The 15,522-nt window shown below is 41.2% G+C and overlaps 1 protein-coding gene across 4 annotated transcripts in view; it reads right to left on the reverse strand.

Annotated features, from left to right (window-relative positions):
* Positions 1 to 15,522, reverse strand: part of LOC141144373 (sodium channel protein type 5 subunit alpha-like) — a 586,505-nt gene that overhangs the window by 93,022 nt on the left and 477,961 nt on the right. For all 4 annotated transcript variants that reach the window (XM_073630007.1, XM_073630006.1, XM_073630004.1 and 1 more), the window contains one exon: positions 9,381 to 9,554. In XM_073630007.1, coding sequence (XP_073486108.1) covers positions 9,381 to 9,554 — 174 coding nt within the window. The remainder of the gene's footprint in view (positions 1 to 9,380; positions 9,555 to 15,522) is intronic.

Genomic DNA, 15,522 nt, shown 5'->3' on the forward strand with positions numbered 1-15,522 from the left:
CATTACCAAGAAGTGGATGTTACCCCAAAATTGATGAAAAGACGAGAAGAAAACTGGTCAGGGAGGCTGCCAAGAGGCCTACAGCAACATTAAAAGAGCTGCAGGAATATCTTGCAAGTCCTGGCTGTGTGGTGCATGTGACAACAATCTCCCGTATTCTCCATATGTCTGGGCTATGGGATAGAGTGGAAAGACGGAAGCCTTTTCTTACGAAGAAAATCATCCAAGCCTGGCTAAATTTTGCAAAAACACATCTGAAGTCTCCCAAAAGCATGTCGGAAAATGTGTTATGGTCTGATGAAGCCAAAGTTGATCTTTTTAGCCATAATTCCAAAATATATGTTAGGCACAAAAACAACACTGCACATCACCAAGAGAACATCATGTTGTAATATGTTGGCCAATTTATGTATAATATTGTATTGGAGTGCCATGCTGACCAGAAATTCAGTTGCATTGTCCAACTGAATTTTAACATAGCAAGGGGACAGCTGAAAACCCTTTGATGTGTAAGTCTCATGCAGGTCTACCTAGGGGTGTGAGGTATGGGCTGTTAACCTAATTGAACATTTCAAAGGGTACATTGTTTAAAGGACCATAGAAGAAATATTTATGGATGGTAATTAGACTTGAGGGGGTAACAATGGGATCAAGGAGTGTTTTGGGTTGGCCTAGCGGAGGCTCCCTCCTGTGGGGCTAATTTATCAGGGGGGCTTGTTGATATGCAGGAATGTAGGTATTCCAAAAGGTATTCAAAAGGGTGTTCAGGTGGTATACACATATCTAAAGGGGACTTGTTGATGTTGATATGCGGGAGTGCAAATTGGGGTGGTTCACGGCTGTTCACGGCTGGGGGTTGTTGTCTGTTTGAAAGACTAAAGCTAATCAAAGTCCTAAATTGAAACGGCCAATCAAATTGCTCAACCATTCAATATTTAGTGAATATAACACAGCATTCAGTCTATAGGTTTGGGGAGTGAGGCTTGTCTGTGTAGTGAGTGAGGCTTGTCTGTGTGGAAGTGAGGCTTGTCTGTGTATGAAGTGAGGCTTGTCTGTGTATGGCAGGGAAGACACAGACCTAGGAAATGGGTTTCTGAATTATATTTCCTCTGTCGGATTTCTTTGTCATCTGTGGACTTTGGACTTTGTTCTGTGTTGGAAGTCAGTAAAGTGCATCTCTCTGGAAGAATTGGGTTGCTGAGGAAGAGTACTTACTAATTAATTATCATACCCACTCTACATCTATACACCCATGAATAAACCCGATCACAACATATCACCCAGTATATACATATTTATATTTTCGATCACTACATTGGTGCCGTTCAAGTGACCAGAAGAGCATCTTCGGACTTAGTAACAGAAGTCGGTGGTGACAACAATCCTGTGAGTTGGACAGAAGTCTGATGAAGAACCAAGAGCTGTGCTGTGACTCTAATGTCTGGTTGTGACATATCTGATCTACAAATTTAAACAAGTTGGGAACCCCAGAATTATTCTCTGGAGACTGGAAACAACAAAAAAAAAAGGACTGTATCGTGTACCAGAAGACCTGGAAGCTGAAGGAGTAACTAATGCGGTGAGTAAAATATTTCCTTTTTTTTAATTATTAGTAATATAGTCAAAATGCTTACTCAGTGTGAAGCCAGTATCAGTTCTGATAAAGTTAACAGATGGGTATTATAATGTATTAAGCGCCATGGCGGTCCTTATGAAATTCCAGAAAAATGTAAGCAGACGTGGACGATGATGAAGGAATTTTTAGAGAAAAATGTTTTTGATAGCAAAATTTCAGAAAGTAAAAGAAAAGGTTGTATTATACAGGGCTTGTTATCTTGCTGTCTAACAATGGAAAGTTCTTTGAATTATAAGATTGAGGAAATAGCGCAGTTACAGAAGGCAGTTGATAATAGCAACAATGTTTGTGAGAGGTTGCAAAACCAATCAGACACTGAGACAGTAAATTTAAAATTGCATGCGGTTACCATTGGGGAAGCTTTACTTGAGAAATCTAAACGTTGTGATGAATTATCAGAGGAAAATGAGAGATTAAAATTAAGAATTATGGAATTAGAGAAGAGATCTCAGGAATGCAGATATGCATCAAATCTTGGATTCAGCAATCTGCAGCAAACAGAACCTCATATTGAATCTGATAATTCATTACCAGCTGCCCCCACTGTGACTACCACAGTTTATAACAATAATAATAATACAGGTGAAGTTCAGCTTGTAATGAAGCCTTTGAAATCAAAATTATTAGACGCAATTCTTAAAGAAATAGGAATAGTTCCATACCATGATTTAAACAGATTTTTAAAATGGTTTTGTGACGTGCAGCAAGTCAGAGATATGTACAATCTCAACCCATCTGACTTAGAAAGAGTTTTGCAACATTCTTTAGGAAGTGGTCTTTGGATGAGAATTAAACAGATCTGTATTCACCCTCTGAGGACAAGGGACATATTACTGGAATTATTATGTGTTTTGTATGGTGTACGTTCTGATGTTACTATTCATGGGAAGATCCAACAAATGCAAAATGAATCTCCCTATGAATTGTCACACAGGATAGCAACTATTATGGAATTATTGGTCGGTAATAATCTTGCATTTGAGCGTGGTGGCTTGATACATATGAGTATGTTTCTAGATGCGTTGCATGAAGATATCAAACAAAATATTTTATTAGTTACCCCAAATCCTCATGATTTAAAAGACATATTGTTGAGAGCAGACCATTTATGGAGAAAGTCAAATGAGCAGGCTGTCAAAATTGATTTAGCCACATTGTTTAGGACAAATACTGAACATAAAGATCAGAAGATAATATCCTATGATAACACCCAGAGAGGACACTCCGGGTCAAACATAGGTGATATTAATATGAAAAACAGAGCTGACCAAAATAATAATAAGAGAAGGTCCAAGACTTGGATACCGTTTTCTCAGTTAAAACAGAGATATGACCACCTGAAAATTGAGTATGACCAGATGAGAGGGGAACGTGATAAATCATTACAGCAGTTGAAGGGGGTACAAGATGTACATTCTCCAGATCTGTCGTTGAATGCAAATGACACTTCTCTAGCAGTGGTGGTGAATTAGCTCTAAACTGTAAACGTGTAAATAGTGTTTTGTTTTAACTTTAAACGTTTAAGGACCTTGCTAATGAGTTTTTGTTGGAGAGTTTTGTCTTTCAGGTACGTCTGGAAATGCTGGTTTGCATGTGAATAGCAGAAGCACAGTCTGAAATTGCTGTCTAGTGAGGGAGAATTATGGGAGAAATGCTGAATAGACAACAAGGAATTATAAAGCATTCATGGACTCTCTCGAAATTCATCAAGCAATGGACCTTTTTTTCTTTTTTCTTCAATGCCCTAATTTTAAATTTTTCTCCCTTTTCCTGATATATTTTGCTTTTCATTTTTTTATTTTCTTTATGTTTTATTTCTTGAACTTTTATCTTAAAACCAAAGAGAAGCATTTTAACCTAAAATAATTTTCATAACATCTGTACATATTACATAATGCGTATTGATCAATATATTTGACATCTAAGGTGAGATGCTGCACAATGGCTTGGCATAGCATAAATTTTAGTATGTTGGGTGGTTTTCCTAAATTTATAAGAGGGGTGAGTGAAATTCATCACTCTAGTCATGATTTGAAAATTTGTTGATTCAGTTGTTTATAATATGCTAAAGGCTATGACATATATGAATGAAAAAGACCTTTCTACCTTTCATGGTGAAGATACTGGCAAGAATTTCCACTGCCGCTTTTGTCTGGACAGAAGATCTGATAAACACTGATGACAAGCTGATTCTATCTGAACCATCGTGTGGGGGTATATCTATATGTATATGTTGGTATACCATTCAGGCGTAATTGTGGACTGAATGATCCAAGTAACTGCTCTATTAAAGGCAATGAGGGGTCGGCCTACAGCAAATTACAAAAGCAAATTGTGGCTGGCAATCACAAATTCTGGTACTTGACAGGTACACAACCTGGTCATCTTTGTTCAAATTGTGGAAATGGAAAGAAGCAGATGTGAATTGTAAAATGCTTGCAAGATGGACTCATGAATGTCAAGTGCAAGAAAATAGTTTGAAGCACAGTTTTTACTGCCGTATCCAAACCTTTTGACCTTGAAAGTGAGTGCTGGTACATTGCTAGTTCTTCTTACTATAAAGATGAAAGTAGAGTGTTTGCGTAAAAGCATCTTTAAAAATGGAAAGCTTGAGCCTGGAGATGAAAAAAATCCTGGACTTATGTGGATTGGAGTTCCCAGAGCATACCAAGTTTAATTTCAGTGAGATGGTGAGAGATGTGATGAAGTCAGACCGAAGAATGGACTGTGACATCAGCTCGTCTTTGCGCAATATTCAAGATCTTGATGTGATATAATAAGGCCTAACAGCTATATGGGCCACTGACATTTACCAAATCCTTTTCCAGTCATGGTCTAAAAGTTATATTATCTAATAACTGTTTCATGGGGATATTTTAGAGGCTGGCGAAGAGAGATGTAACCAGTTTCAACTTCATATTTTATATGAGCCATTGTAAAGCATCCAGTACCTTAAATCGTAATGATATTTTTTGTTGTTTGATTTATGGGTCAGTTCTAGTAGTTAGAACCGACCCAAGTGGGGGTATATGTTGTAATATGTTGTAATGTTCACCGATTTATGTGGGACATTGTTGTGTGTATGTACACATGCAGTCAATATTAACCAGGCCAGAATTGAGTTGACGATGGTCTATTTGTCCAAACCAACTCAATTTTAATATAACAGCTGAAAACCCTTTGATGTGTTAGCCTCATGCAAGTCTACCTAGGGGTGTGAGGTATGGGCTGTTAACCTAATTGAACATTTCAAAGGGTACATTGTTTAAAGGACCATAGAAGAAGTATTTATTGATGGTAATTAGACTTGAGGGGGTAACAATAAGATCAAAGAGTATTATGGGTTGACCTAGCAGAAACTCCCTCTTAGTGGACTAGTATTTCATAGAGGACATTCAAGCTGGCATTTAGTTTTGGGAGAGGCTTGTCTGTGTATGCACACTCAGACCTAAGACATGGGACTTTGAATTATATTTCCTCTGTCGGATTTCTTTGTCATCTGTGGACTTTGGACTTTGTTCTCTGTTGGAAGTCAATAAAGTGCATCTCTCTGGAAGAATTGGGTTGCTGCAGAAGAGTACTTACATCATCATTATAATAATACCTAAATATTAATTATCATACCCACTCTACATCATATCACCCACAATATTATACCCGATCACTACACATCATACCCACAGTGAAACATAGTGGTGGCAGCATCATGTTTTGGGGCTGTTTTTCTTCAGCTGGAACAGTGGCCTTAGTCAAGGTAGAGGGAATTATGAATAGTTCCAAATACCAGTCAATATTGGCACCAAACCTTCAGGCTTCTGCTAGAAAGCTGAACATGAAGAGGAACTTCATCTTTCAGCATGACAACGACTCACAGGAGATGCTCTCGCAATCTGCCAGATTTGGAATGTTTTTGCAAAGAAGAGAGGGCAAATATTGCCAAGTCAAGATGTGCCATGCTGATAGACTCATACCCAAAAAGACTGAGTGCTGTAAAAAAATCAAAAGGTGCTTCAACAAAGTATTAGTTTAAGGGTGTGCACACTTATGCAACCATATTATTTTATTTTTTTATTTTTACATCCCTCCACCTAAAAGATTTCAGTTTGTTGTTTAATTGAGTTGTACAGTTTATAGGTCACAATAAAGGTGACACTGACTGCCGATTGGACTTTGGCTGATGTCTGGATAGTAAAATATCTCCACAGAGGGCCACAAGCAAAACACAAATTAATAAAACTGCCCCAAAGGTAAAAAGCCAGACCCCCAGCCCAGCCCTTTCCTGAGGCATTATAACTTCATCAAGCTATGATACCCAGTTTCAGCTGCAGGTGGTTTATATATCAAGCAAGAGATTGTGTGGCACTCACAATATCTTGAGGGAAGTCTTCGGCAGATACTGCACAACAGTAAAAGTGCTTCTCCGAGAGATGCCAAACTGCTTTAACCTGCTCTCAGGGTTGGATCTCAGTGCACGTCCATGACTTAGCATCAATGCTGCTACTCACAATGAATTAAAACTTAAGCCATCTCATACAAACCACATCACGTACAAACTACACTCTTTTTTAAGGTATATCATTCAAAAAGTGTGCAGTTTGTATGTAAAATGGTCATAGATGATGTTTAAAGTGTTTTAATGTTGGGTTTCCTTGAATTTTGTATCAATAACAATACAATGAAACTTATGCCACGTACACACGACCGGTTTTGCAGTTGGAATAAACTCCGAAGGTTTATCCGACGGAATTCCATTCAAGCGGTCTTGCATATACACGGTCACACCAAAGTCCGAGCGTCCAGAACGAGGTGACGTACAGCGCGTACGACGGGACTAGAAAAAGGAAGTTCAATAGCCAGTAGCCAATAGCTTCCGTCTCGTACTTGCTTCAGAGCATGTGTCGTTTTTGGTCCGTCGGAACAGCATACAGACAAGCAGTTTTCCCAATAGGAATTGGTTCCGTCAGAAATATTTAGAACATGTTCCATTTCTAGGTCCATCAGAATTTTCGAAAAAAAAAGTCAGATAAAGCATACACACGATCGGAATAGACGATGAAAAGCTTCCGTCAGACTTTTTCTGTTGGACATTCCGCTCGTGTGTACGTGGATTTAGAGTGCCCCTGGATTGGAATTTTTATGAGCTTCAGCTGCAGGTGGTGCTGTATAGGAAATCTAATAATGGGGAAACATCCATCTGTTAAAACGTGGAACTTGCCTCTTACCTTTCTGTGTAATCACCCAAATGGGTCTTGCCTCTCCAATTGGTTGAAGTTTAAGTTTAACAGGCCAGGTAGTTGTGCCTGAATGCTGGTTGGCCAAAGAATTGGTTCATATGACCAGGGCTGGAACAAGGGATGGGCTGGAGGTGCTCCTGCCCTGGGCACTGTGGCATCATGTGAGGTTGGGGGGGCCGCAAGGAGATAGGGAGGATATTTGTGTTGGGAGGGCGAATTTTGGGGGCAGCAGGGAGAAATAATAGTTCTAGAAGGGGAAATATGGGCAGGTATGCAAGGAGTGGTGATTTAGGGGGATCTGTGTTGGAAGGGGGGATTTGGGGGGCTTGTGCTGGAAGAGGTAATATGGTAGAGGGGGGAGAGGCATTGTGCTAGGAGGGGATTTTTTGTGGGGGGGGGTGGGTTGTGCTAGTAGGGATGATTGGGGGGTATTTGTGCTAAGAGGGAAAATTTGGGGTGAGGATTTGTGCTGGGGGGTTGTGCTGGGATGGGAGATTTGGAGTGTGGGAGTGAGGATGTGTACTTGGATGGGAAATTTGAAGGGTATAACATTTGGGCTAAGAGGGGTAATTGGGAGGAAGGGGTTGTGCTAAGAGGTGGGGGGATTTGGAGTGGGAGGGGGGGGATGTGTACTAGAAGGGGAAATTTGAGGGGTAAAGGATTTGTGCTAAAAGGAGTAATTTGTTTTAGAGGGGGGGCATTTGTGCTGGCAGGGATTTGGGGGATAGGGGGGCAAAAATGTGTACTGGGAGGATGGGATTTCAGCAGGGGGGCAGATTCTTACAGGTGGAATGTATGCTTAAGGAGTAGTTATGCAGATTAGTGCTTAGTTTTTTGGAGTGGGATTTTTGCTGACATACATCTTGAGGGGGGCGCAGTTTGGCATGTTCACCCTGGGCTCTAGATAACCTTGTCCTGGCACTGCATATGACCCATTAAATACATCTAAAATGCACCCTGTACTCGAGCTATTACTATTGTGACTATCGCAAGCTGTAATGTGACAAAATGGCAACACTTCTGTGCTGTCTACAAGAGGGCTAGCACCATGCTGCCTGAAAAGAAACCATACCCACCTTACAGAAGCACAGATGAAATTTAATTATAGATCATTAATTATGATAATTTCGATGCAAACCAAGCTAGGAAGGATCTGTTATTTCTGACCTCATTAAAGATTTCCGCTTGCTCCTAGAATGCTCTGTTCCTCTACCTTGAGATGATCACACTGGGAAGGAATGTTACATTTGCTAAAAAGAGACATGTAAACAGCATGGACAAGATATTCTATTTGATAGCTAACCAAGAGGATAAAGGATAATTTTCTGTAAATGACCCACAATACTTAAAAGGTGAAACATGAAAGTTCACAGATGGTGCAGAAATGATCATGAGAAAAGAAATCAGATTATGAGAAGATAAACTCTTGATGTTATTTGACCCATTTTTTAGAGGTATTAAAACCACGCCAAGTAAATACAATAGCCATTAACATATTTGAATGAGCAATAAAATATTTAACACATTTGGGCTTATTTATAAAATGCTGAACACCAGATACAAAATAAATCTAACGGTAAATAATTAAAATGGTGCTAAAGCAGAATATGAACTTAGTTTATAATATAGTTCACAGTACAAGTTTTTAATTGTTAAACATTAGCCTCTATGATTCTATTATGCATCGGCTGTTTTTAAAATGTAGCAGTGTAGCTGTATAAAGACTGCAGCAATATCATCACATCTACTAATCATGTACTTGAGTCCCTCGAAGCATCCCAGGAGTGGCTCTTTCAGGAGGCGTGTCTGTAACTAGATCAGTAGCATGTTGGAGATATGCTCATGAAAAGTGACCACCATTAGTCTGCTCAAAGCAACAGTTATTTCTCAGCACAAAGCCTACATGTGCAAATAACTATATCCATTTACAGTATGCTAGGCAACAAGCTTTTCAGGCAATAGGGTTGATTTACTAAAGGGCAAATAGACTGTGCAGTTGCACTCTGCAAGTGCAGTTGCTCCAGAGCTTAGTAAATAAGCTATAATTTCACTTTACAAAGAGTACCCAATCACAGAAAAATTAAAAAAAACAGTATTTTTGCTTGCACATGATTGGATGATGGAAGTAAGCAGAGCTCTCCCTCATTTACTTTACTTCTGGAGCAATTGCACTTGCAGAGTGCAACTGCACTGGCAAAAGGTCACCGTTTATCTGCCTTTAATAAATCAACCCCAATATATTTATGTTGAACTTGCAGTTTAATGTAAAACTAGCCTAAACATTTATAGCATGGACTAGACTAGACTAGGACTTTTTTTTGGGGGGGGGGGGGGGGTTAGTGGTCCTTCTGGTTTATATACATTAACCATAGAGGAGTTTAGAATTACAGAAAAACTGTGCTCATGAGAAAAAAGGCGCACGCCAACAAAATATGTGTATATGGGTGAGGGGGCTGGTCTGTCGCAGTCATATCATACAATCTTTAGTTAAGGAGATACACAGTACTTACACCAACTATGAAGAAATCCAGCCAACACCAGGCATTAGTGAAGTACTTCTTAAAGCCATAGGCCACCCATTTAAGCAGCATTTCCAGGACAAAAACGTAAGTGAACACTTTATCAGCATACTCCAAGATGACTTTCATGACTTTTCTCTGGTCGATGTAAATATCTTCGAATGCCTAGGAAACAAAAAGCTTTCAGGCAAGTACTTGAGACACAAGGGGACTGTAACACATAGTTATTATGAATTATGAACTTTCATTGTCATGGCAACACGGACAGTTTCCTAACTTCGCCCATGCAGCAGATATGTTGTGACCTCTTTGGGTACATTATGACCAACTAAGATAACTTTTAGAGATGAATACCTGCGCTGATAATTATGTGTATTATTGCCGCAGCCATAGAGATTGTTAAAGCTGATATAACTACTCTCAGTGATGCCATGTCGTGATGATGAAAGGCAATCAGTCCTATTATCCATCACACCTGTTGGTACAAATGTGTCATCTTATCAGACACAATGATGTCATCATGTCTAGCACAACAGCATCTTTGTATTTAAATTAATACAGCAAACTGTAACCACCCACATATATATTATTGGTACTGGAGTGGAGCTCAATGGGCAGCACTTTTACTAGTGTAATGGAAGCTTGGAAAGAGATGACAGGTACATGACACCCACACAAATACAGACTTGTCGGCTTGTTGACAGGTTTTTACTGCATGGCAGTTAAATGGAACAACAAACCAGGCAGCTACAGGGGAAGACTTTATCACAGAGCATCCCTCATTAACTATAGTTAGGACACTCTAGGTCAGCCTTCCTTAAACTTTTCTCCACAGAGGAACCCTTAAAATAATTTTCAGGTTTCGGCAAACCCTTGCAAAAACAACTGGCGGTAAGTGGGAAAAATGCCACTTACACTAGTGTCCAGTGGCAATAATGCCCCACTTAAAGTGGTGGTCAGAATGCCACCTTTGCAGACAGCTAAAAGACCATTGGTGTTATTGGTGTAAATATATAGGCACCATCATGTGAAACCATGGGGTTCCATAGATCCATGGTTGAGAATGGCTGCTCTAGGTATTATTAGTGGTGTCTGATTTAAAGTATGTAAAAACTATATACTGATACTACACAATTCTCTTGTCAATGCTTTTTCCTACATGAAATATCATACCTCATTTGTTGGTTTCACAAAGGCTTTTCCAAAACTTGTTTGCCTTATTTGAAAAGGAGTCTCTTTTGTAACTTACAGCCCTCAACTCATTACCTTATTTTACAGAAGAGATAAAACAGGCTGCTTGTTAGTAGTGATTGAGCTGCTATAGATTTTAATTATTTTCTTGAAGAGTCTATGGCAGAACCTCTGCTTGCAACCAGTCTGTCTTTGCAGAGCTGATTACAAAGAATAATCTCAGCTCTTCCACTGAAATTAATAATCTGAAGATTGAAAAACACTGAATCTATGGGGTGATTTACTAAAGGCAAATACAGTAGACAGTGCACTTTGCAAAGTGTAGTTGCACTCTGCAAGTGCAGTTACTCCAGAGCGCAGTAAATGAGGTAAAGCTTCGCTTTGCAAAGAATACCCAATCACATTCAAGTAAAATATAAACAAACTGCATTTTTGCTTGCACATGATTGGATGATGGCTGTCAGCAAAGCTTCTGGTCATTTACCAAGTTCTAGGGCAACAGCACTTGCAGAGTGCATAGTCTATCTGACTTTAGTAAATTAACCCCTTTGAGTATATAAGAGTGGTTTAGAACACTAATAAAGAATATATAGTTGTTTTTTACAGTCCCTGTCTGTTCAGACCATCGGTGAAAAAACACATACACCAGTATAAACTGTGCACCAAGCTGTGATTAATCCAACTTGTTACAGTAAACCATCAAATATAATGGCATCATTTTACTGAAGGAGATTACACACATGTTATGCAGGAAGGATGTCTAATGTGGTCATTTCTGTGTCACCCTAGCGGACTTTAATAATTATTAATGCAAAGCCATTCAATTTCCCAATCCAAACAGGAGCATAAGAAACAAAAGACTTTAAGCAAAGACACCAACATAAATGATTTCTTTAAATAAACATTTTGGAAAGCATTTTCATTAGACGGGGGTAAAATGGATTAAAAGGTAGTCTGGTATATTTTAGTAAGCAAAGCTGTTTCCCAAATGTATCGTAAACTCTTTTACAAGCAATATGAAACCATGGATTTCAAAGGTTTCATCTGAGATAGCTTTTGGTCTTATTATAATTGGCTGCATACTGTCAACATTTAAATGTAACGTCTATCACGATCATGATAATGGTTTTCAGTAACTGATGGGCAGCACCATGCTTTAGTACCAATAAAGAGCTGTGGTGCAGTGCTTGAATAAAGGTGGGTTTAAAGTGTCACAGAGCAGTTTGCATATAATGTCTGTTTAAATGACAGGTGTACTTAAAGAGGACCTTCAGTAATTTTTTCAACTTTCCATCTATTAAATCCTCTGCCCTTGTTGTTTTAACTTTGCATAGTAAAACATTTTTTTTCTGCCAGTAAATACCTTATACAGCCCATTTCCTGTTTCTTGTCTGGTCATTAGCCTAGGCTTATGACATTATGCACAGCTCTCTCTCTCTCTCACTCTCGTGAGAGTTTGCCAGGAAGGGAGGGGGGATGAGTCATAAGAGGACCACTTTGCATATTATTTTATATATACTGTGATCCTGTACTTGCCAAATATGCTGAAGAAATCACCCTCCACTAAGACTGGCTGCATCCATTTTAACTGTGGGCAGCTGAAGCTACTGCCTGTTCACTTTCTGGATTTACACAGACACACAGAGGCACACCTCCATCTCTGCAGCTTTCATTGGCCCTCTTATGGCTCTGTACGGCATTTGATGGCACTGTACGGCAAGGGATGGCACTGTACGGCATGTAATGGCACTGTACGGCATGTGTTGACACTGTACGGCATGTGATGGCACTCTACGGCATGTGATGGCACTCTACGGCATGTGATGACACTGTACGGCATGTGTTCACACTGTACAACATGTGATAACTCTGTACGGCATGTGATGGCTCTGTACGGCATGTGATGGCACTGTACGGCATCTGATGACACTGTACGGCATGTGATGACACTGTACGGTATGTGATGGCACTGTACGGTATGTGATCCTTGAATACTCTATTTACAATGAAGGGAACATTATTGCTATAGGGGTACTAGGTAATACACCAATTATGGGGGAGCAAAGCTCTGTCCATGTCTGAGAAGTAGGGATGAGCTTTATGATGGGGTCCAACATGAGTTAGACTCAAACATCTGGTGTTTGCGCGTTCGTCAAAAAACGAACATTATGGGGCGTTTGCGGCAAATTCGAGCACCGCGTAACACCCCATAATGCACTGCAGGATCGCAGTGCACTGCTGTATGATGATTGGCCAAAGGATGCACCATGACCTGCATGCTTTGGCCAATCCCACCGCCCTCAGCTAAGAGAGCCATAATTGGCCAAAGGCATGGTGCCTTTGGCCAATTATGGCTCAGGGGGACTAAGTCCATGCCCCACACTATATAAGGCTGCCTGCACGTCGGCCCTGTGTAGTGTGTTGTTGGCGTGGACGGAGAGACGGAGAGAGATCTTGGGTGGAGACCCAGATTGAGGGAGATTATCATTGGTCTTGTATGTCTTCCATTTTCTAATTATTGCTCCCACAGTTGATTTCTTCACACCAAGCTGCTTGCCTATTGCAGATTCAGTCTTCCCAGCCTGGTGCAGGTCTACAATTTTGTTTCTGGTGTCCTACAACAGCTCTTTGGTCTTCACCATAGTGGAGTTTGGAGTGTGACTGTTTGAGGTTGTGGACAGGTGTCTTTTATACTGATAACAAGTTCAAACAGGCCGGGGTTCCCCTTAATATCTATACCAGACCTGAAGGGCCTGGTATGGAATTTAGGGGGACCCCCACGTAATTTTTTTTTATAATTTTGGTTCGGGGGTTCCCCTGTGGGGAGTTCCCATGCCGTTTTTATCAATGAACTTTTATGTGTATTGTTGGGCCGGCAATTCATTAATAGCCGCGAGTAGTTTTAAATGACTTTTTTTCCTTTGAAATGTCATTTTGCTGTCAGACTGTTCTAAACACGGGAAACATGCGCCCCTTTACAGGCATACTATAGACACCCCCAGGTACGAAATTTAAAGGAATATTACACTTTTATTGTTTCACTTTAAGCATTATTAAAATCACTGCTCCCGAAAAAACGGCCTTTTTTAAAACTTTTTTTTGGATTGATCCATGTCCCCTGGGGCAGGACCCAGGTCTCCAAACACTTTTTATGACAATAACTTGCATATAAGCCTTTAAAATTAGCCCTTTTGATTATTCATGTTCGTGTCCCATAGACTTTAGCGCTGTTCGCGTGTTCTAACAAATTTTTTGCCTGTTTGCAAGTTCTGGTGCGAACCAAACGGGGGGGTGTTCGGCTCATCCCTAGTGTGCACAGTACCGTGCACCCATAGTGCAGTTGCTACTACTTTTCTGGTGGTGTACACAGTACACAATACAGTGTAGTGTGGTTTTGCTAAACAAAATTTACAGCATGTCCGGAAGGGCACCAAGGAGAGGCAGATGCTCACAGGCCACTAAAAGAGGGCAAGCAGGCTCTGTGTCTACAGTCAACAGTGCTGGTCGTGGACATGATGCATCCTCAGCACGTGGTCATGGGGGACGCTTATCCTTTTTTTCTGCAGCTGACCGTGTTATTGAGCCACAACATGCAGAAGAGTTGGTTGAATGGATAACAAAGCCGTCCTCATCCTCCTCATCCTCTGTCACCCAGGCTCAGAGTAGTTTGCCTGCCAATGCAGATGCCAAAGCAGCCTATTCCATTGGCTCCATGTTAACAGTCACTCCTTCCCTAGCCCCACCATCATGCACGGAGGAGTCCCCCGAACTATTCGACCACAGTGTCGGGTACATGCTGCAGGAGGATGCGCAGCGATTTGAAGGCTCCGATGATGGTACCCAGGTTGAGGAAGGGAGTAACATGAGCCTAGAGAGAGGGGGTGCCCAAGAAAGACAAGAAACTAGCAGTCAAGTTCCCCCAGCTCAGCATACTGCCAAGTTTGCTCCAGTGACGAGGAGGGAGACTATGATGAGGTCACTGACCCTACTTGGGTGCCTGATAGAAGAGAGGAGGAGGAGGAGGCACACCTCCAATGAGGCAGGATGCCCTCCAGGGGGCAGCTTAAGGGCAGCCACCCTATTGCATCACACTGCAGAGCTAAGCAGGTGCAGGGCACTGCTGACTCCCCACATATTTTGAAAAGTTCTTTGGTGTGGGCCTTTTTTGACACGTGTGCAGCAGATCGCACCGTTGCTGTTTGTAACATATGTCTGAAGCGTATCAAGAGTGCCAAAACAGCAGCCACTTGGGCACCACATGCTTGACCAGACATATGAGGACCTCCCATGCAGTCCGTTAGCAACAGCACTTAAAAGACCCACATCAAAGAACAAGGCAGACCTCTCCTTGCTCCTCATGAGCTGGGATCTCCAACCCCATTATACCTCCAGTCTTCTCAGAAACCTGCACTGAGAGGAATGAAGGTATAGAAATAGGTGTCCCAAGTACTTGCGGCTAAACCTAGCGGTACACCAACATCCGATTTTAGCAGGCTAATTTCCCTACCCCAGTTGCTTAACCATCGAAAGAAATTCGGTCCCAGCCATCCACATGCTCAGCGTCTGAATGCTAGCTTGGCCAAATTGCTAGCACTGCAACTGGTGCCTTTTCAGCTGGTAGACACTGCCCCCTTTCGTGAATTTGTGGAATGTGCGGTACCTCAGTGGCAGGCTCCCAAATGCCATTTCTTTTCACGGAAGGCCATTCCGGCTCCCTACCAGCATGTGGAAGGCAATGTCTTGGCCTCGTTGGACAGGGCAGTCAGCAGTAAGGTGCATATTACTGCTGACTCATGGTCCAGCAGGCATGGACAGGGACGTTACCTTTCTTTCACGGCGCACTGGGTAACTCTGCTGGCAGCTGGGAAGGATGCAGGACAGGGTTCAGTATTTTTGGAGCTTGTTCCGCCATCACGCCTCCAAAATGCTAGTGGTGATTCTG

Source organism: Aquarana catesbeiana, linkage group LG05 (assembly GCF_042186555.1).
Source record: "Aquarana catesbeiana isolate 2022-GZ linkage group LG05, ASM4218655v1, whole genome shotgun sequence".
Classification (NCBI taxonomy): Eukaryota; Metazoa; Chordata; class Amphibia; order Anura; family Ranidae; genus Aquarana; species Aquarana catesbeiana.